This window comes from Struthio camelus, chromosome 2 (assembly GCF_040807025.1).
Source record: "Struthio camelus isolate bStrCam1 chromosome 2, bStrCam1.hap1, whole genome shotgun sequence".
NCBI lineage: Eukaryota > Metazoa > Chordata > Aves > Struthioniformes > Struthionidae > Struthio > Struthio camelus.
This window is the reverse complement of record NC_090943.1, coordinates 134397001-134420804: the sequence shown is the minus strand read 5'-3', so window position 1 is coordinate 134420804 and position 23804 is coordinate 134397001. Positions and strand designations below refer to the sequence as shown.

General features: G+C 39.1%; 1 protein-coding gene and 1 long non-coding RNA gene across 8 annotated transcripts in view; both read right to left on the bottom strand.

Annotated features, from left to right (window-relative positions):
* The window catches only part of ASPH (aspartate beta-hydroxylase), a 125189-nt gene extending 110552 nt beyond the window's left edge, over nucleotides 1-14637 (bottom strand). For 4 of the 7 annotated variants that reach the window (XM_068932617.1, XM_068932624.1, XM_068932618.1 and 1 more), the window contains exon 1: nucleotides 14364-14574. In XM_068932617.1, the coding sequence (XP_068788718.1) occupies nucleotides 14364-14424 (61 nt within the window). In that variant the 5' untranslated portion in view covers nucleotides 14425-14574. Of the gene's footprint in view, nucleotides 1-14363 lie in introns of all 7 variants that reach the window. The other 3 variants (XM_068932621.1, XM_068932623.1, XM_068932620.1) reach the window with 3 other exon arrangements.
* LOC138066036 (uncharacterized) lies at nucleotides 4483-7768 on the bottom strand. Its single transcript, XR_011139210.1, has 3 exons — nucleotides 7672-7768; nucleotides 6793-6857; nucleotides 4483-4584 (listed from the first exon to the last, which is right to left on the bottom strand). It is a non-coding gene; the product is annotated as an uncharacterized lncRNA (long non-coding RNA).
* Nucleotides 14638-23804: the final 9167 nt, after the last annotated feature.

The following is a 23804-nucleotide window of genomic DNA, read 5'->3' as shown; positions in this document are numbered from 1 at the left end:
CCCTCCTCTACCCAGCCAGTCGTTCCGTCATAGAAGGCTATCAGATTGGTTAAGCATGATGCCCCCTTCGGTGAATCCATGCTGACTACTCCTGATCACCCTCTTGTCCTCCACATGCTTCGAGATGGCCTCCAGCATGAGCTGTTCCATCCCCTTTCCAGGGATGGGGGTGAGGCTGACAGGCCTGTAGTTTCCTGGCTCCTCCTCCTTGCCCTTTTGGAAGACTGAGGCGACACTGGCTTTCTTCCAGTCCTCAGGCACCTCTCCTGATCTCCAGGACCTTTCAAAGAGGATGGAGAGTGGCCTAGCGATAACATCCGCCAGCTCCCTCAGCACTCGTGGGTGCATCCCATCAGGGCCCATGGACTAGTGGATGTCAAGTTTGCTTAAGTGATCCCTAACCCGATCCTCCTTGACCAAGGGAAAGTCTTCCTTTCTCCAGATGCTCTCTCTTGTCCCCAGGGTCTGGGATTCCTGAGGACTGGCCTTAGCAGTAAAGACTGAAGCAAAGAAGGCATTCAGTATCTCTGCCTCCTCTGTGTCCTCTGTCACCAGGGTCCCTGCCCCATTCAGCAGTGGTCTCACATTTTCCCTAGTTTTCCTTTTGTTAACGATGTTTTTGAAGAATCCCTTCTTGTTGTCCCTGACATCCCTTGCCAGATTTAATTCCAAGTTGGCCTTGGCCTTCCTTGTTGCATCCCTGCAGACTCTGACGATGTCCCTATATTCATCCCAAGTGGCCTGTCCCGGCTTCCACCTCCTGTACACTTCCTGCTTATGTGACTTTTGTCAGGAGTTCCTTGTTCATCCATGCAGGTCTCCTGCCCGCTTTGCTCGACTTCTTGCTCATAGGCATCCACCATTCTTGAGCCTGGAGGAAGTGATGCCTGAATATTAAACAGCTCTCCTGGACCCCTCTTTCTTCTAGGGCCTGATCCCATGAGATTCTTCCAAGTAGGTCCCTAAGAGACCAAAGTTAGCTCTCCTGAAGTCCAGCGTTGCGATCCTACTTATTGCCCTGCTTCCTTCTCACAGGATCCTGAACTCCACCATCTCATGGCCACTGCAGCCAAGGCTGCCCCCAACCTTCACATCTCCAGTCAGTTCTTTCTTGTTTGCTAATACAAGGTCCAGTAGCACACTTCTCCCCCTTGGCTCCTCCATCACCTGTGTCAAAAAGTTATCACTAATGCTTTGCAGGAATCTCCTGGATTGTTTATGCCTTGCTGTGTTGTTCCTCTTGCAGATGTCAGGGTAGTTGAAGTCTCTCATGAGAACCAAGGCCTGCAATTGTGAGGCTATTTCCAGCTGTCTGTAGAAGGCCTCATCTACTTCCTCTTCCTGATCAGGTGGCCTGCAGCATACCCACAACAGTGTCACCTATGTTAGTCTGCCTTTAATCTTTACCCATAAGCTCTTGACCCACTCATCATCCACCCCTAGGTAGAGCTCCATATATTCTAGTTGCTCCCTCACATAAAGGGCAACTCTACCACCTCACCTTCCTGGCCTGTCTTTGCTAAAAAGCGTGTAGCCGTCCATGACCACATTCCAGTCATGAGATCCAGTAACTGCATTCCAGTAATTGTGATGAGATCATAGCTGTGCAACCACACACAGATCTCTGATTCTTCCTGTTTATTCCCCAAGGTGCATGCATTGGGGTACAGCATCTCAGAAAGGTATTTGGACATTTTGAACTGTTCTACTCAGAGAACTCCACACAGAAAGCTGATTGGAAGTACTATGACGAGATAAAACAGACTTTCATCTTTAATTTTCATTCAGTGTACCAAAGGTGAAATAATGCACTTTTTGATGAAGATATCTGAGTTTTATGTGCTTTGATAAAATGTATTTCAGTAAATTGGGGAGGTGTCTTCTTTTGTCTCTGGTTACTTTACAGATAGGAGAGAGATATTTACTAAAATGCTGATGGTATCACTTAGAAAATTTACCAATCCTAAATTTCCACAAATATCCATACTCAGAGTTCAGTTTTAATATGTTGAAAGTTTCGCAAAACATAGCAGCAAGATCTTTACAGATAAATTCTGATATTTACGATAAAAGTTTATTTTTAATAAATGAAATACAAATTCTTTGAGACATAAGATTTATTCTTCTTCATTGTATCTAAGAAATACTCCTCAGCACTGTAACTTTAGAAAGATTAGGAAAAAAAATTTTTTTTTACAAGTTTCTCATTAAAAAGCCTAGATTTCTATGCTGTACTTTATAAAATCTAGCCTATATGGTTACAAAAATATCTGTGCAAATTATCCAAAGACTTTAATAAGCTAAATTAGAAATTTAGTTAAGAACAAAGAAATATATTGAAAAGAAAGAGGTATGGTTCAAAGAAAACATGGGGACCAAGATCTAAAGCTGAAATAATAGATTAGCGAACTGAACAGTAATTTTGGCCCTCCTATTCCAACTTCCCAGATGTGGAATTTTTACTGATGCGGAATAATGAAAAGCTCTGCACACATTTATAATCAATGATCGTATAAAACTTGAAGGACCTTAATTTTCAATCCTTGCAAGACTTTTAATAATAAAATATCCAATTATAAGAATATTCAAGGAACAATACAAATAAATCTTGAAAAAGGAGTAAAGCCATAAATTCAGGATTCAACAAATCAGCAGGCTGATCAGTGCCTAAGGTGTCTGAAAAAACAAACAAAAAAAAAACCTAAGAGCTATCACAAAGTATGTAAAAGACTCTAGGATCATAAGTTCACTACTGAACTGCAGGGAAGCTCCTCCTTTCAATTGGAAGTGACTTCACTAAACCATTTCCTATAATTCAGCATTTTACCAGGATGTAAAAGATCAAAGATTCAGTTCTCTCTTCTGCACTGGGGAACAGTGTTTGAATTTCTTCAGAGGTTGCCCTAAAACAGGTTATTAAGTATACCTCAGGATACAAGAACAAAGTTGTCCTAGTACTTCCTGATGAAGCTATTTGTTCTCGAATAGTTAAATTTTAGCTGGCTTAGCATCACACTCACTCTTGGCAGGCTGAATCACTCTTTCAGACTGGGCTGGAACTTTTGTAACAACAAGAATGAAGAAATATATACTCTCATTCAAGTATATCCCATAAATAGCAACTGTAACATTGAAAGTTAATCAAAATTTCTTCAGGAAGAAAATGGAATTAAATCTCTTTCTCTCCTACCTTAGGAGAGAGTTTCTACTGCACAGAAGGAAGAAACCACGCTCTCTACCCTGCTCTATGCAGAATCAGATCTGTAATCCTATTCTCAGAAAATAACACTTCAAGTAAAATAGAGATGCATTTAATTTTTTTCTTTTTCTTTTCATCTTGAGTGTAGATATGAGGGGGGCCAATCAGCTCAGTACTGTCAAAACTAACACTTCTGTTTAGTGTTTTTTACGAGAAAAAAAATTTCAGGCAGGTAAATTACAACATCTAATCACTTCCAGGATTAGATGGCACTGGATGCATGTTTGGAATGCTAAACATATACTTTCACCTCTTTCTACACATGAGTACCCTACTCCTGTAGAAGTTTTAAAATCACATTTATTTATTATTCTGCAAGCTTTATTTCTGCCCTGTATAAAAGTGCAGGTATAGACACAGCTGAAGAGAGACAGGGCATCAAGACTAGGATAAACTGGAAGGAAAGAAGCAGACAGACATGAAACTACCGTTATGGATAAACAGTGGGCATTATTTAGTTTGTAATAGCAACTATAGAATCAAGCTCAAAACGGACAACGTGGTTTGCAAACACCCAAGAGAAGATACTTTGACTGAAGAACTGTGAGTCTAGTTAGAAGCAGAAATCAAAGAAACTTTACGTTACATTAACATAAAAAAGTGCAGGTACAACAGAACAAAGGAAGAAACTAATGTTTAAGTAAGTCTAAACAAGATTTAAAGAGAGACGGACAATCCTCTTAAAAACTCAGCCCATTTCTGAATATAAGCCATCATAGTTCAAAGTACTTTTAAGTCAATAGATACTTTTCTGGCTCACAAAAAAATACCACATCTGAGATGATTTATTACCAAGAAAAGGTAATTATTTTTTCTTCAGAAAAATTTCAAATACAAAACAAAACTATGATTATCTTCTGGTTGACTGAAGTCAAGCCTCACTCCTAGCTTTTTTCTTAATTATTTACTTACATTTATCCTGACTATAGTGAGCAAATCCTGATTGTTTTCCAGTTAAGCAATTTCTTCTAAAATACACTACTCAAAAATCACAAAATTCATTCAGAAAGAAATCTACTAGCAAGAGAAACATCATGAGAAAGATTAGCTTTTTTTTCTTTTTTAATATTAAAAGACTTTTGTCAAGAGGTAAGTGGTCATTAAAGACAAAAAGCAACTTAGTGGGAAATTATATCATATGATGTTGTACAGTTTCATGAGACTTGTTGAAGGGACTTTATTTAAATTTTGCACAACAGTGAATTCTGCTTGCAGTACTAGCTCCGTACTTTTCAACGAGGTTTGGAGAGACCAGTTGCCTGCCACCATAAGAGCTGCTGCTGTTAACGTTTTCCTTCAGAGTTCTGTTCATCCAAGAGTAACTGCTGAAGTCAGAGGAGGTAAAAATGAGCGCAGAGATATATGTCAATGAGAAAAAAAAGACTGATTCTGCACCTGCTTCCTTTCTAAAAGTGCTAGAAAGATTAACACTCTCTAAAGCTAAACAAATTTTGTCCAAGTCATGTGACATTCCTTTTCCTTTTTATTATTCAGATAACCAATATTTTTTTGGATAAGTTCTTCCATCAAGATACAGTGCAAGGACACATGCATAAACCCTTTAAGTGACGTAAAATGGCACTGCTTACCACTTGAAAGATTTTATAGCAGCTATCAACAAGGCATTTAAAGGACTATCAAATGCGTCCATCACCTACCATGTGTACAAAAACTGTACTGTAAAGACAGAACAAAAATATTTGTTGTTATCTCTTTATATAACCTAGATAGATTTGAATGAAAGAAGTAAACCTTCTTGCATTCTCTCGTATTTTTCATAAAGACATCAGTGATTTTCTCACTTTTTATTTTTATACAAATATATAAACACACCTAATATAATTAATGTCCAGAATTGAAGTCAGAACTTTCCTCTTTTAAACTTGCTGGATCCAAGCTTACTTTTCAGATCCCTTCCTACTCTGTCCTCCTCTTTCCAGCCCCCACCCCATTCTAACTTTTTGATCTTAAAAGTCAAGATAAAAAATTGAAGGTTAAGGCTACAAGCTTAAGAAGAAATTTTAGGTGGTATCTTGATATAAGGTCAATATTTCTGAGCTTTATTTATACGACTGATAAGGTGGTATAAATAGATATACATAGATAGATATATAGATAGATATATAAAGATAAAATTAAGTCATCTTCAAAATTAAAAACAGATTTAAAGATTTTTAATGTGTTTTATGTTGCCTATTCAGCTCTCTCACTGAAAAACTAAAATTAAGAAAATTTAAAATTATGTACTCTACTTATCTTATATTTGAATGATTTAATGTAGCCAATACTCCCCTATACTTAACTACATTAATTAAATATCTGGTTGTATTAAGACCATAAAAGAGTACAGGAAAGGTAATGTGTAGAGGAAATACTTAAGAAATACTTAAGCATAGAATATGGAAACCCTGCTGGTGGTGACCTTTTAAAAAAAGTTTATATTATACAAAGTTAAAAATCCTGAATTTTGCATATAGCATGCTGGCATTAATTTTAGGGTATATTTTCCCTTGTTCCATTTTCCTATTTTGTCATGTAGGTCACATCAATACATTTCAACAGCAAGTCCCAATTAAGCCACAGAGGAAAGAAATCAGGTGATTTATTTTCACTTTTTTCAATGGTTTGAAGGAGTTTCTAATATAACTAAACGAAACTCTACTTGACATACAAGTACATACAACTCTGCTATTCATTGATTTCTGCTCCTAGAAAAATAGAGGACATCTTAGAATTCTTTTTTAATGGCTAAAACTTGTCAAGTTTCAGTTCAGACACTAAATCAACCTAATTAGGTGCGACGTTCTTGGAAGTGCTCTGCATCTGCGCTTCCTACAGAGTTCAAAAGAACTTGTAGATGTAGTTTTAGATCTATATGCAGTTTTAAAAATCTCTTGTTAGAAGATTTCAGCTGCAAAAGTATCACTCTTTTTACAACTTACTTGTTCCAAAAAGAGATATCTTTGTTTCCTCCAGTTACTATGGGCATAAGTACTTCCACATTTACAAAGTCCTGCCTGTTCTTAACATTTTTACTAAAACTTAAAAAAAAGAAACACTAAAAAAGGGATAAAGTGAGATATGATACATTAGTAATTAACTGTTGATTATCAGTTAACCAGAATCTCAGCAAATAAAATTTGTTAAACAAGAAAACTGATGTTCAATAGTTATAAAAACCCTAGCTACAAATTATTTTATAAAAAAATCTTCAAACAAACAACTTTGCAGCACTTGTTACACTGGGTAAGTACATTCATGGTAATAGTGCAACCGCATATGAAGGAAATACAGATTTGTTTCACTGTAAAAGTTCTAGCAAAATTAAATCACACACGTACCATAGTCTCCCTAAACTCAATATATACGTATCCACATATTTCATACCCAGTGTTTTTAAAGAAGTTTAATAGAGTTATGATTATTCACAGCACATCTTCAAAGCACATCTCAAAAAACTTTTTCATGCAAAGAGCTATAGCCCATAGGATGCGGTTAGGAAAAAGAATGCTGCAGGCTATCACACAGGTTACCAGTTTGTGATCTTCACCAGGAAAGAACCACTTGGGGTGAATCAGAACTTCATTGCACAAGTTCTCTACAATGAAGAATTAACATAAAAATTAGCACAGGAACAGTTTTTACATGTTTCAAAGTGATTTAGAAAGTTTCAGCTGAAAATGATTTTTTTTCTTTTATATAGATGACCAAAAAAGGTGTTCTCAATTTAAAGAAACAGCAATATTGAAATCTCAGTCCTTTATGCACTCTGTAATTAGGAATATGCTAAACACATAGCATAGCACACATAGCTTTTTAGTGATAGTAATTTTGTTGTCTTTACTGTAGCACTTAAGTATCCAGCAATCACTTTAGCAGATCCAACCAAACTCTTCTTCATCTTTCATGTTCATGCCCCTTGCTCCACAATGATATAATTGAACATAAAACTACAGATTCAACTTGCCCTCTCCCAGTGCCCAGCAATTTATTACCATCTCTCCCCTTCTGCCCAAACTACTTTTCATAAAGCTATGCACTGAACCAGATCGGGGAAAGATGGAAAAGTCAGCTTGCAGCTTGATCAGTTCCCTTATTTGGTTCATCTAGCACCTTCGCAGCTGGTAGCGCAAGCACAAAGAAGGGGAATTGAAAAGAGAAAGACCCCTGAGCAACCTCACGCTAGCTTGAGCTGATCGTGTAACTATAGCACTCAACTCTTTAGAGATTCAACTCCTTCATCATCCCAATATGATACTCATCTGGGATATGAACTGAGTCTAGCTACCAGCCCTGAAAGGGAATTTATTCTGAACTTTTAAAAACTAAAATCTGAAAGTTGCCAACATGCTTCACTCTAATTAGACACTCCTTGCCTTACTAAGGTCAAAATGAATACAAAACTTACGCACAGGCAGTCTTTGCTGATGTTCATAGTTACAATATCAACAAGATTTCAGAGGTTACACGGATGCATACTCCACATTCACAAGCAGATTTTAACTCCACTGTAAGATTAAAAACATTTTGGCCAGGAAGCAGTAGATGAAAAAATACCCTGCAGGTTTTTTTCTGCACAAGTACTCCAGAAATTTCAAGTGCACCCCACATTTTTTAATTAAAGTATTACAGATATGATTGGAAAACAAGCAGGTTATAAACAAGAAGTCCAAGATGCTACACACTATAATGCAGAAAACACTAATCATCTGTATTCTAGATAGTTGCTAATCTGAGTTGTACTGTCTGCTTTCCCATGCCTACTTTTCTACTAGGGATGGGTTTTTGCAAACAAATTTGTAGTTTTGACTCGTTTTGTCCTGGTACACTTTGGTATCAATCCGGAAGACCCAAAGTAATACCTTCTAGAGAGAAAGGGAAGGAGAGAAATTCAAATATCAGACACTATGAAAAAGCATGTCATAAGAGCACATACTATGTCTTTTTCCTTGCAGAGTACTTATTTGCCTTGGAAGTCAGTTACTATACCATTCAGGATCTAATAGAATATAGAAAATTTCATACAGATAGACGTAAAAGTTGTCCTTTCAGCATTTAGTGCTCATTTAATTCAAGTTCCAGACAAACGAAGAGGTATATCAAAAGACTCACTATTCCAAAGCAAATCTGCGTCGTCATGCAGAGATTTTATATGGAAAGCAATAATAAAAATAAAATTTATTGGGAATACGTAACGGTTTCAGCAATCTTAAAAATATTAAAATAAATAATTTCATTTAATCCAAGATAAGAAAACTGATTTGAATGAAAAGAGTTACTGCCTCAAGTTCTGTAAAGGACATTTAAAAAGAAGACAAGAAAAAAAAAAAGGAGAAAGAGAGAGAACAGCAAAGTGCTCAGTCATTTCACTGATTGCATTGTTGCAATATACCATGTAAACTACAAATGCTTGGACCATTAATGTTGCTCCCATGTTCTCCAGATTACTAAACTGGGCAGATTACTTTACAATATGTTAAAATGTTTTCCCAAAAGGTCACCATGAAAAAGACATCAAACAGACACAAGACGGACAGGTGAGTCACAAAAAAGGTAGCTGCCTGTATTTTCATAATTCTGCTATTTATATTAGGATATGTTTCAGGGTTTCCTGCAGATTTAGGGAAGAACGCCCAGCAAACATACACACAATTTCTACTTACAGATACTTTATCACTGGCAGGACCAATTCATATTTTGAAAGCTAGAGTTAGATATCAGATACCAGGTACGCAAATATCATTACAATTCAAAGATCCAGGATTAGTCCCACAAATCATAATTAACTTTCCTGGTCACATCTGTTACGTTCTGAATCCAGAGATATCTTTTATTAATCTGTGCTAAAGTGCTTAAAAACAGTAGTGTCTGACACTAATGTTAAAAAATACAACTATTAAGTTAAGCAATTAGATTATCTTGGTGAAGAAATCACTCTAACAATTCTAGAACAGTATATGAAGATTCCCTCAGTGAGGTACATTAAAAAAAAAAAAATCTCAGTTCTGTGTAATAGTCATACAGCAATACCTACAGACTAAGTAAGAATTTCCATTATATATTTCTGAATACTGAGAAGGGTACAAGAAAACATTCTAACATTTGTTTTAAATTGTGAAATCTTAGCAGCAAGCAGAAAACTGACTACACAAGAATTAGTATTAGTACACTGAATAGTAGGAGTTAGACTTGAACAAACCAGTCAGAATATTTGTTCAATGCCACAGAGCATCTCAACTTTGCACCTCACTTATGTTCTCTAACATCTTACCACCCTTTTTCCTAAGGATTATAACTTAAAATAGAATAAAGAAGAAAAGAATGGATAGACTGAAACACAACAAGAAATTAGATGATACACAGTACAAAGTTGTAAAGCAAAGTGTATAAGGTAAGAACACTCGCCAGTACTTCAGAAATAAGACAGAACTTTTAGATAGATGAAAGCACCACATTTACATAGAATCTGTAGAAAGAGAAAAGGAGATGTGAGAACACAGCACAGCTGGGTAGCTCTGAGAAACCAGAGGCAGGAGCAATCCCACTTAAAGCATCAGAAAAAGTGATGTGAAGTTCAACGTTTAAAAGCACCAGCAAAAGGACTTAAGACAGAAATAAAGTGGCCTGTTCAGGGGATTAACTTTCTCTGCTCTCCAGTAAATTAAAAAGCTAGGAAGGAGTCTCACACAAAAGGGGAAACAAGATATTATCCTGCTATAATGCAGTGTTCACAACGGAGATGAGAGAACGTGTGAAAGTTCATGCAAATTAACGGGTACAACTATCTATGCAGAAGTGATACTGTTAGCTAAAAAAGAATTAGAATCAGCACAAAACGGTGTTGGAAGAGGAGATCAAGTCAACTGGAATGCATATTAAAAAAAATCTAAAGAAAGCTAAAGATTGGGAAATGATTGAAAAGGGATTAGATTAAGAGACCTTAGAAAGTCTAAAGCATGAGTTAAATAAGTTAAATGCTTGGCAATACATGTGCTTTTTGGAGATATAAGGAAATTACACACTTAAAATAGAAAAAAGTGAAATCAAATGTGTCCTGGCATCTTGCATTAAAAAAAAAAAAAAAAGGATGTCAGAACATAATCTCAATCACTATTATGGAGATTAAGGAAAAATTATCCAAGTAACAGAGGAATCATTTGACTTCAAGCTGTGCCATGCACAGCCTCAGAAGCAACGGGTAGGTAAAATATTTTTACACAAAATACACTTGTCTGTAAACACATTTTCACTCTGCTAGCTACAGGAATTTAAGTAATTTGGACTGGTGACGCCTTGTTTCAGAAATGAGGTTTCAGATACTGCCTAATTTTGTGCAGAACTAGTCTCCCAGTTGTGGTTTCTACCTCTTACCGCAATAAAGTCATTAAAAACCTTCTGCAAAGAATATAAACTTTCCATATTTCAGAATAGCTGACAGATTGTAGATACTATGAGCCAGAAGGATGTTTCTCAGTTGATATCCAAATTGTCATATAGAACTTTTTCTCACCTTCTTTTTGAGGTACCTCGAAACAGCCACTATAGAAACTTGATACTAAAACTATGGTAAAGGAATTAAGCTTAGGAAGCATCTGGAAGATATCTAAAAATGACTTGAGGACTTTTTAAAAAAACAGGAAAAAAATATATATATATATATTTGCATGTACATATATGGGTCATGTTTCTGTTCAAACATTCAGCAGGCCTATTACAGGTAAATACAGTCTACAGATTATCTAAAGAAAAGAAAAGCATCAAGCTCTTAATAAGACATTATTTAAACTAGTACCACAGAAGCAACATATCAGACATCTGAAATTGCTTTTTCAGTTTTAAGTCAAACTTCCCTCCATTCAAACGCCTTATTAGAACTACTAAGAAAATAGACAGCAAGTATTGCACAATTATACAGTCACTGCAAATTATGCTTGTTTGATTTTAAGTCCTCACTTACGTAGCATAAAACGAAAGACACTCACACAGAAACATGAATATAGATGCTTAACCCTCAGCACTCTTACTGTTGCAAGCTATCATATCTGATAAACTCATTCATATTTTTTAATCCATCTATACTTTACAAGAAGTTAGGCTGCTGACCCTCACTCTTACTGGAAAGCTTCCCCAGAGCCATCTCTGAATGCTCTGAACATTTCCAAATGTAACCGCTTCATGGAAGTTATTCATAACCAACCGATACACCTTTGTTCCTATACCAAAACTGTCCTTCATCTCATGAAGTTTTAAGTAATATCCAACATAAGTATCCACTGCTTCATCCAGCTGTCTGAAACTTCTCCCTTTTGAGAAGCCACAGTTTTCTCAATGGGTTTTGTAGGCTAGTGACAGGAAGCCAGACTTTCCGGTAAAGATAATAATGAACACATGCTCTCCTGCTCTAAGTACCCCCAAACTGTCAAATTTTGACACAGTTTTTGCTTCTGTACCCCAGATTAAATCATTGGCATATAAATACAATTTTGTAAATGCCACTTTCAAAGAAAATTTTGCTACTAGCAGTACAAAGCTCAAATGCAAGAAGAATTTTTTTTACTAGGCCTATCTTAGGATGGTTTTTAGCATATGATTTTTTAAAGCAAGAGGTAGAGTTCTATTTCTAAAGAATTCAATTCCACTTCTGTCATTTCAATGAATCTGAAAACAGTTTTCTAAACACTACAATTAGTACTAGTTCAGATTTAGAAATTCTAAGATTTACATCAGCATTTTCTAATGTGGATACCTAAAAGCAGATTACTAAATTCAGATTCAGGCACCTCCTTAGGTGCTGAGATTTTTAGATGCACTGTCATCTTCACTGGTTTCACAGTCATGAGCAATGCCTTGGCAAGAAACCAAGTCCTCTCCAATGAACTGCTGTAAAAGTGATTACTACAGTACTATCAGGAACTGCCTCAGACTTGAGGTTTGCATGCTTCACAGTCTTAATTACTGGACATTTCAAAATTATTTCCTCATTTCATGTTCACAGCTCTCAAATGTGGAATACTTATTGGCTGCTGTGAAGACCGTCTGCTCCTCTAGCTGTTCTTCATTCACACAGGAATCATCATCCATTACCTCTTTCTGCAGCTGCATGGTATTCTTAAGCAACTATGAAAACAGCATCATCTTCATGCCATAATTTCTACAGCTGTCCAAGGGATTTTAACTAGGAGTAGCTGAAACTAACAAAATATTGGTCTTAATTTACTAGGTTACATTCTGGGATTGTGACCAACACTTAGACTCACACTGCTTTACACCTTTATATATAGCAATAATGCGTCCTCTGTGCAACTACACAAATTAGGTACTTTATTACAAACAGAAAAAATTTTGCTCATGCTGAATATAAAAATCTATATAATACTTTTATACTCAGTCAGAGACTTAGATTGCTGATAAATTTATTTTTCAAATGCTGACTAACCTTTAAAGTGATAATGTCTGAATCATTTGCAGTATTCAAAATTGTACAAGGGATGCATGTTCTTAATACATTCTTATTGGAAATCTGTATTTGCCATGCTGCTTAATAGTAGGTGACGATCATTTGACTCATGAATATCAAATAGTACCGCTAGTCCAGGAAAAAGTACAATATAGACTCTACAGCATATGCCAAAAAGGAGGACCTTATTAAAAATAAAATTAAAAAAAATTCTCTGAACCACTGTAACATCATCTCTGAACTCTTTCACGCTTAACTGACATTTGAAATCTTTTTCTCTCAATTCACCATGTGATTGGTGAATTGGTCCTATATGTTCATCCTTTCATTAGCACTGTCATCCATACTATTGCTGAAAGGGTAACAACAGATACTACTTCAGTGTCATTACAATTTGTCATCACTAGGGCTCTGTGCAAGTCAAGCTCAAAACCAAATAAGTTATAATTAGCAAGCATTCTAATCTTTGTTAAAATTTCCTTTAATTACTGTAGTATGCATGATTACACAGTGACTTCCATAAGTATATACTTTTCTCTCATTAAAGTATATTCTATTCTTAAAAAAAAACCTAGTGCATACAAAGTATTCCATACCTAAATTGTCAATACATACTACCTTATTAATAGTCAGATTTGCCAAGCTGTTATTTATTCTAGGGGGTGGGAAAGGGGACTAATAATCAAAAAACCCCTTCTCTCTGCATTTTTTCAAGATTACTCCTACCTGCTTCTGCACTTAAGTGAACCTTCGAGTTAGATACTACATCTATGATAGATCCAACAAACTTAGATCAGAAGATGTCCCAGCATCTGAGTTTAAACACATGAATAACAACTGCTTCACTAGCATTGGAGATACTGGGCATCCAGGTTCTGCTCCAGGCCTCCGGAAGAAAAGATCAACGTGCACTTCCCTGCAAACCTGAGAAACCCACAGATGTCAAAGACCCTCTCGGGGCTGAGGACCCTGCCCATCACTCAGCCCAGCCGTTCGGGGCGGGGAAGCTTTCGAGTGGTGCGCCTCCACCTCCTCAGCCAGACCAAGCAAGTTTCTCCTCCGCTTAAATTCCTGAGAAGGGGGACGACCGAAACCCGAGCAGCAGATCTAAACCATCTGTTCCCGCTTCGCGCTGCCTCCAGGAGCTGACACGCAGCGCATAGGGAAGGCCGAACGCGCGCGGGGCCGGCGAAGCCCCCCGGCCCGGCCCGGCCCCCCACCCCTCCTCCTCCTCCTCCTCCTGCCGGGCGGCCGCCCCTCGGAGGCCCGGCCGAGCAGCCACGGCCCGCAGCATCCCGCGGGCAGGGCCGGCGAGCGCGGGCGTTGGACAGGGGCTGGGGAGGCTCCACCGCTTGGCGGGGGCAAAGCGAAGGCGGAGAGCAGGGCGCAGCGCGGCCGTGCTCCTCCTCGCCTCCCCCAGCGGGCTCGCCCCCGCCCCGGCGGGCAGGGGCGGCATCGGCCCCCTCCCCCCCCCCACGGCGGCGGCCCTACGGCGGCGGCTCCTCGGCCCGCCGCCGCCCTTCCCCGCAGCGCTGCCCTACTTCGCGGCGGTTACACCCTCTCCCCACTTCCCTCCGTGCCGGCTCGGCCCGGGAAGCTCCCCTCCGAGGCGACGGCCCCGTTTCCCGTCCGCTCCGCGCAGCTCACCTCTCTTGGAGCCGGGGCTGGGGTTGCCGCCGGCACCTTTGGAGCCCTTGCGCGAGGCCATGGCACCTCCTGTCAGGTAGCGAGAGGCAGCGGTTGTGCGCGCGCGCGCGCGGCGGGCGTGGGGGTGGGGCGAGCGGGGCGACGGCGAGGATGAGTCAGTAACCGCCGCCGCCGCTACCTGGGCGCTGCGTGCGGTAGAGTCCTGCGGCCGCAACCAGCGCCCGCCGCTCCCCGTCCTCCCGCCCCCCCCGCCGACGCCACCCAATCGCTGAGCGCTCCTGGGGAAGGAGGCGGGGCACTGCTCACCTCCCATTGGCGGCGGGGGCGGGTGGGGGGCGGTGCTCGGCGGCGGGGGCGCGTGTCCGCCACGCTCCCCTCGCCGGCGGCTTTGAACGTGGCAACATGGAAGCGAGCGGGGGCGTCTCGCGAGCGTTCGGCCGCGGGGCCGCGCCGGCGCGCGCTCCGCCGGGGGGAGGGGACGAGCTGCGGTGCCCGGCTGCCCTTGTCGGCCGGGGTGGGGGTGTTCCCCCCTCTCGCTCTGCGGGGGGGCTCAAACCGGCGGGCGGGCGGCGCAGGCAGAGCGCGGCGGCGACGGCTCGTGGCCGTTAGTCCTCGTGCGTGTGGGCGCGCGGGCGGCGGTTACAGGCGCGGCGCCGCGGCCTCGGCCTCGGCGCGGCCTGCGGCTCTGCGGGGGAAGTGGAGGAGCGCGGGTGCCGCGGGGGAGGCTTTCTCGCCGCTCGAGTACGTGGTATGTGGGAGCCTGCGAGGCGGTGGCCGCGGGGCTCCCCCTGCGCGGGGCGGCTTTGCGGCGCCGGGAATGGCGGCTTGCGAAAAAAACAAAGCGGGCTAAATGGGGGTCTAATGCTTAAGCACTTGAGACGCTGCTTAAAACGTCTTGTTCTGTTTCTCTGGCTGCCTTCCGCTTTGTTCAGGTGTTCGTAGCTCACCCGTGCGCAGTTTATGGGAAGCAGCTCGTTCACTCTTTCAGATAGCACTTTTTCAACCCATGGGGTGAAACAGTTTAAAGGATGTTGCATTAACAGATAAATTCTCAGAAAAAGCTTGTCAAGTCTGAAAAATATTTCAAGCAGCCTGTGACAAAATCAGTGGATTTTTTCTTAGTTTGTTTTTAACAGAAATTCTGAATGCTTCTTGTTCCTCAGTGACCTGGGATGAAACTTAATTAGAAAGTAGTGTGGCATAACAGCAAATTCCTTCTTGAACGACAGCAACAACTGAAAAGCTCCCTTTTGAGTCCTGGCCATAACTATAGTTTTTCAGATAAAAATAAGCAATGTTGAAAATTAGAGCTTTTGAAAATAACTGTTGCAGGAGAATGCTTTCCTCAAAACTAAATCTGACGGTTGGTTTTGAACTGAGTAACACAATGGATCTAACTGAAAATAATCATTTGCTGAAGAGCATTAGGCAGTAATTTTTAAGGAGATTTGAACCTAAATAACTAACAGGATGGCAGTGCTGGTACTCTAACTAGAAAAGATGAAAGCAACTAGTTCTATGAACATCAAAACTAACAAAGCTTACTTCTTGGTATCTATTTCTCATGTGAATAAACTGATATCTAATACAGCTGAGTAGCCGAACTTTTCATTTGCTTATAGTACTCTACCAAAACCTTATTTTCATGCTATGTTTCAGGGCTTGATATAGATCTATGAGTCCTTTCCTATAGCAAGGCAAAAAACTGGCCAACAAATTCCAGAGTTCTTAGGGAGAAGCAGACATGCTTATAAACGCACAAAGTTTGTCACAGGAATGCTGATAGGATGAATTATTAGCATTTGAGCAGATTGGGGAGGTGCAATTTAAGAAATACAATGTTTTAAGAATGCAATTCAAAGTAGTCTGTAATTCAGATAATTCATAGCTGGGTTTGTTGAAAATACATAATTAATAGGAAATAAGTGCTTATATGGCCATATTCGTGCGTGTAGTTCATACAAGGAAGATGACAGTGTTCTGACATTAATGAGAGATACAGTTTCCTGAAGCTATACTATGAGAAGGAGCAATTTAGTAAGAAAAGAGACATTAAGAGCATTTAAGCAACTGGGTGAAGAGTGACACTTAGAAAAAGAAGGCTGTTGTTGTTGATTTACTGTGAACTGTGAACCAAACTTACGGCTGTAAACAGACTGTAAAATTACTAGTCGTGTTTTCACTGGCATTCAACTGCCAGCATTGTGTATTTAGTGTATTCTATGCCTTCTAGTACAGTCTTCCATCAAATAGATGCTCTTGCAAGAGTAGAGCATGCACACAGGTAAAAGTGCTTATAACAATATTGAATGTTTATGTTCATTACTACCTTTCTGCATGATGGCAGTGATTATAATGAAATCTTGTGATTCAGTCTCCTGTAGACAGGAATTAGGATGTCTTTTTTTCCTCCCGGTGCACAGATAACTCCAGACAACTGGAGAAGAATACTAGTTATGATGAGCCACTGTCTTGTGGTAGTTAGAGAATCTTTTTGCCTCATAACTCTGCTCATGTACTCAAAATGTGATCATCAGATATGATTTTGGAATAAACAGCCTTTCAGATCAAGATAGCAGAAAGTATTAGGTCTGGTTTATCTACTGGGGTTATCTGAAGACAATTCAAGTACAGGCTATGTGACCCGTTTCGTGCCACTGAAGGAGCGTGGGACAGCAGTTTGTGGATGCTTAGTTCTTTTAAATTTGCTGGGCTACTGTTGGGAGAACTAGAAGCAACTTAATAGTATAACTTGTAGCAAATGATATGATGATCTCTTCTGATCTGAAATCTAATGAAAATTAAAGCAAATGTAAAAGTATCATTTTGGAAAAGAATGGAGACAAAAGAGAATAGCATGTGGGTAGGTGGATATGTATGGGAAAGCTTGTTTCTTTTCTTAATCAGCTGAATTCTTTTACTACTAAATATTTACTACATTGTAACCATGTGCAATAAACCACAAGAAGATAAATATCATTATGTTTGTTTATTGGAGGGAAAGGAACAAGGCAAAAAAAAGAATGTAACAATGAGGAACAAGCAAAGTTTAGAGAGCAGAGGTAAAGCAGACAGCAAAAGAAAAAAACAGAAAAACTAAAAAAAAAACAAAAAAAGTTACATAATAATGGCAAGGAGCAGGAGAAGAGAGCCCACTGCAGTCAGCTGGAGCCTTTCCACTTCGATCAGGCTCATTTAAAACAAAAGATTAAAAACTCCTCCCTGTTGGCCAGAACTCCATTTGCCCCTACACCAGAATATCCTAATTGCTAGTTGAGACTACAGATAACTTTAATGGAAATCATGCTGCATTACATAAATCATATGTTAGAAGACTGTCACCAATTAATGAGACTTGCTTGGAAAATGGATGCTTTGTTTTTACTGCGCAATATTTTTTCCATAAATACTTCTGCATTACTGCAGTTGCAGCTGTTTGGCTGGCCTGATTCATTCAATAGCACAGTGACTCTGCTGTCTGACAGGAAGAATCACATCCAAGGTGATAAGCAGAAGCAGCATTGAAATAACTACACAGGAAGAAGATTCTGTCTGTATTCTCTTTATTTCTAAACCAAGCACAAATATACAACCTGCCTGTAGCAGGGTGAACAGAGGCTGAATAAGAGAGGGAATGTTAATGTGGCGGGGGAGGGGGAAGTCACCTATTTAAAGCAACTATGAATTTAGCCCTGTTTTCTACTTCTTATAGGATAGTTGAATAAACTATTTTAAATGTGTTTGCCTATGCTATATGCAGTGCTATGACTTTATGTTATGTGTTCTATTGATGGATTTACTTCCATTCATGACTTTTATCTGAATTTGTCATAAAGCCATCTGTTCTATTTCCACTAGGCTGTAATATGTCTTCTGTGAGGGAGGTATAAGCAAGTCTAATTGAAAGCTTAGGAGCTAGTCCTTATTCTGTTGGTGTTCCTGAGCTATTTTATTCGGCTGTTGATCATTCTAACTGAATTACAGTTGTCTAGTAGATTATGCACATTTCTCATGAATAAATAAATTTCAATTGATCATCAAGGAAAAGTCAGTCCTCAAATAGAAGGGAAAGGTAGTTTTATGACTTAATGCATTGCAATGAAAAGAGATTGGGAATCTCCAGGATATGTTACAATTTAATGTGTTAAAAATTGTCTAATAGTCTAAGATTTTCAATAGAGAGCTTTAACATGTATAATTTTAAGGTTTTTGTGTGCCCAGATGATACTTCTTCCAGGATGTTTAGTCAGGAGGTGAGTAAACTGAGCACCTTGTTAACCAACTTAAAAATGTGTTGTCACCAGCAACCTTTGCGTTAAAAAACCGTCTTCGGGTTGGAATTTAAGGCACAGAGAGTTGTGCAGATTTCGATGTTCTCTGGATGGCCAAGTTGAGGCTTGAACAGCTTCCTGGTTTCTAATGGCAGACTACTGAGAATGAACATCCAGACATCTACAGAATTCACTAACTGCTTACAGAAAACCAGAGTTAGATATTTTGGGAAGACAGGGGAAGAGCAAGAAGGTAAAGAGTACCTCAGTTCCCCAAACCTAAATAACTGTATTAAAGTTAATGCTATTAAGTGATTCCATTTAAAACCAGTTTTATTTGATGATGCTAGCTGGTAGAAAATGGATACAAAAGCTGGCAGGCAAAGGAAGATACATTTGAAGTTGGTTACTCTCAAGGAACAAGTCTCTTTCACTTTTCTGGATTTTTTGTTTGTTTAGCAGTATTTCCATAACAATAAGCACTTGTTCTTAGATTTGTATGCTGGTGTATAATCTTAGAACTTTTTCTGAATAGTTGATGATAGTATCAAATAGAAAGTGGACCTCTGTTGGAGAGGAGTTGAGAAAGATGTACTTATCTGGAATGTAAGAGAAAAAAAAAAACTTGAGCCAGGTGAAGCAATTCTCGTGCAAGCAAAGGTAAAGTTGAAGGAAGTTTGATTTGAAATTGGTAAGGTAAAACATAGGCTATCTCTTATAAAGTCTAGATCTAAAGCCTATTCTTGCACTCAGCTGATTTATCTTGACCTCTCAGATGAGTAAATTAATTCGACTTTGAGCTTTGGGCCAGTAGGAAGGCCTAGGAGTTTAGAATTTGTTATGGCATTGCTGGACTTCTGAGTGTCTTACTGCACACTTTGCCAGGCATGATTCAGTTCAGCTAAACTGACCCCTGTGAGCATAATTACAGCTGAGAATGTAGCAAACTTCTCAGAACAAGGTTTTGCATCTGGTGATTGGATTTTGCATAAAGTGTGACGATTATTTGGGACTTAAGTGAGGCCTTCTTATCACTTCATATCACTATGCAGCAGCACAGGAATGTGTGGATTTCTCTCCTATAGCACAAGAGACTCAAACGATCAGGCGAAAGGTTCTTTGTACACGTACAACAGTTACTTAGAATGTATATTCTTGCAAGGACAATTAGAAGCTAGCCTTGAAAGATCTTTAAACTAGAAGTAGTACCTTTCAGGTGGTTTGTGCTCAACTGATGGAGCTAAAATAGTGCAAAATACAGTTTGGCTATAGATTAAGACAAACCAGGTTCAGTATTTCAACAGTCCTGGAAGAAATCCTCTTTAGAACGGCACTAAGGGAACGAGGCTTGGTTCTTGCTAGGAATAATAATGAAATCAGCAAGAAAAACAAGCAGAGGAAGGTACTTTACTACCCGTGTACTGCCTACTCTTGTTCTGAGGCTTAACGTTTTTAGTAATATGGGGAAAAGCATCAAAATCATCTCTAGCCTATAACTGCATTTGTTAAAATTGCTGCCCAGACTGCAGCAAAAGTAGTTGTGTTAAGTGGGTTATCTGAACTGAAAGAATTGCTGATCAGAAGCTTTGAGACCTCTAGAATATTTCCTCCCTGTCTGCCCCTGCAAAAAAAAAAAAAAAAAAAAAAGCAAGCCTGTATTGATCATTAATTAAGAGTTCTAAAGCTCAGAGGCTGTGCAGAAATGAACAAAAATACAAAAATTGTGATTATTTAGTATTTTGTCCTGCTGGATCATCCTTTACTGGAAGTGACTTCACAGCTTTTCAGAATGAACCTGGAGAATTACCAGTTCAAGAATTACCATAACAAGCATGAACTAGCCTTGCTTTATATTCACCCTTTCTAATTTGTTTCTTCTCTGAATATACCAGATTAGAAAAGAGAACAAATTGTCCCAGGAGCAGCACACTATACGCCTAATTTCCTGGAGATTTGTGCCTAATTTCCTGGGGATTTGTGTCTCTTGCATCCCAAATCCCTCTTCCACCTCTGCTGCAGTAGCCTTCCATCTTCCCCTAAATACTGTGATATGCCTGTGGGAAGAGAGAACCTGTACAGTCTGGTTAGTGCAGAGCTGTAAGGCTGGCATGTTTTGGCATGACTGGCCAGCGTATACTGGCCAGCGTACAATGCTGATTGGTCAACCTGTTGGTAAACAAAAGAATTGAGTCCTCTCTAACTATCTTTATATGTTCAGTTATAAATAAATAGCTCAACTAACGTGAAAATTACTGCAACCTTCAGAAGCTTTTACATACTCCATTGTTTCAGAAAAAAAGTAGAGCAACTTCACTTACCTTTATTTAAGATAATTTAAGAGCTGAAAGCATGTACAGAAAATAGCTAAACAATAGCTAATATTGTTAACAAGCTATAAATACTACAGCTCTCCCCATAGGAAGCCCTTTCAGTATAGGGAACTTGCTCATGTATCCCTGATGGCCAGTTTCAGGCTGGCTGTACTACAATCAGAGCAAGGTAGCAAATAGGATGAGTAGGATTCTCTTCAGATTTACATATTTTGGGACGCCAGAACTGATCAGATGTCACAACTCCCTCATATCTGTGCAAGTTGTTCGGGGGCACGTTCTACAATACTAACTCACACACTTCCAGAGACATTTTCCCAACCTCTGGAGTCTACTTCAGCCAATGCCAAGAGGAAACAGAAAAAAGAAAGATGAAGACCTCATAGCATGGAGACAAATAAATACACCAAATAACAGTAACCTTTCCTCATCAGTCCTTCATTTCACAGGTGAGAGAGCATCACTTAAGCTTGTTTTCAATGCTTAAAACTTTATTTCTATTTTCTCTAAGCCTGTTTCATTTTTCATTGAAATATGTAGCAGTTGAAGAAACTAACTTAATCATAGGATATTGTCACAGCTACTGCCATATATTCATGAGGCAAGGGAATTTCAGAGTAGAATTATTTGTGATGCTTCACCCATTAGTCTCCCTGGAGCTTCATGCTACAAGTAGGACGTGGACAGATTAGAGTAGAGTTGGCCTAAAATTCACTATATGCCTCTTTTGAGATCTGGTTGTAAATAACGAATGTTTTCCAGTGTGTTTTCTGTCTTTTTTTTTTTGTAAAAATTTCACTGTAAATAGTATATTTGGATACTTCATTAAGTTGTGGATTTCTCAAATGTTCGTTTTCCACAAGCCGTATACTTTCCTTAGCTCTGCTTCAATTTCCCGCAAGTATATCTTTCCCTCCTAGAGCAGAACACTTTCAAGACTGGCTCATTTTACTGCATGTTTAAATAACCCCTAGTGTTTTTATTATAATAATAATTGTTATTATGTGTATTTCACTGTAATAGTTTCATAAATTTTGATGAAAAGTAGGTCTATACTGAATGTATAAGATTCATACTTGGTTATATTTATCAATGAGTAAAGACTAATTTCTTGCCAAACTTTGCAAACTAAAAGAGCAATTGCTTAATTTATTTCAAGTAGTTAGGCAAGCTAACTCTTGTTTAGGTGGAACCACAGTCATGTAAACACTTGATTTTTATTGAACTTTCAGTGCAACAACATATAGACTTACTACATTGTAATCTTGCTCCCTCGGTGAGGGGGCAGGAGTACATGTATGGCAATTAGAAGAATAAAATCTGTGAAATAGGCTTGTGTGATTTCTCTTGTTGGGCATGACTCAGCAAAAGCATGTGGAGCTGATAGCTTTTTCCGCAGAAATACAGGGGCTTTATTTATCTGTTATTCTTTGTAATAATGTTTCCAGAGAGGGTAGGTATTGCCCCTGTCAAAACCTGAAAACAAACTGGATAGTTTTGGCAAAATGCATACAATTAATATTTGCTCTGATGAAGAAAATAGGTATGAGAAGTATTACAAAAGTATGTATTAGGCAGTCTGAGCCCGGAAGGAGCAAAGGTGAAGTCTAAAACACAACAGAGGTGGGGAATGGGAGCCAGAGATGTTTGATTTCAATGGAATAGAATCAGGAAGCCAGAATATGTATGCTTGATAAGAGCCTGTTTGCACAAGGTCTTTCTGGAGCATTGAGTTGCCAGCTGTCGGGTCCATTTGGCAGATAAAAGGAAGTACCCTCCTCTAGGGAGCAGGTAGTAATAATTCGCCTTAAAATTTGGGGGTCCTGCAGGTGTGGTGGTCATGATAGTGTTCCTTGTAAATTATGAGGAGAGACTTTACTTTCCAGTAGAAGTGTGCCATCATCCTCAATGAAAAGTTTTCTGTTTTCTGGATAAAGAAAATTTATATTGAAAGTTTTTCATTCACAATTCATAATTCGTGTGACTGTGAACTGCAACACTGCTTTTTGTCATCTTAGTCAAGCTGGTCAAGTTTTAAACTAAGGCCTGGAAGACTGAAATTTAAAATGGCAAGCTTAAAAAACAAAACAAAAAGAGACCTCAGGCAGAATCTGCTAATGCTATTCATGCTAAAGTTAGTTCATTTTCAAAGACCTTTAGATTACCTCCCCTTGCTTGGTGTGGAATGGAGGCAGGCTGCCCAGTTATGAATACTACACAATTAAGAATAAAAGAATGGAGCCCCAGCCCCAGCTCCACAAAATGACTGACGTATGCCTGCCATTTTTCTGACATCTGACTTTCCATATCAGGACTGCTTCTCATCAGTTAAGGTGGTGACTTTATTTTCCTATATGTTAAAATTTAAAATAAGCAACAGTGTGCTTTCTTCCATGCTTGCCTGCCTTCTTCACATTCCACCTTACAAATATGTTTGTCTGAAAAAAACTGAAGCCATGAACTCATACAGTGCAATTAATATTGGTACTCTTTCGTTATATTCCTGTGATGGTCTGTATGTCATCCCCTCTATTGTCTTATTGTTTATTCCTTTGGGCTGGAGACCATCTTTTTTGTGGTTGTGTATAATTCCTGTTTTTCTTAGCTACAGCAGCTGCTGCAGCAGCATAGTAAAAGGTAACTCTAAATGCAATAATGCCAGTGACCGTGGCAGAATCTAGCCTCTTGTTGATTTTCTTTTTTCTACATGAGATATGTAAGTGTAGCTCCTATAGTGACTCTCAGATTGTGCAGAGTATGGCATGTACAGCTGGATCATATTGACTGTTATAACTTTCCTGATTTTAGTAAACTTTACACATTTACATCTGTGAAGTGTC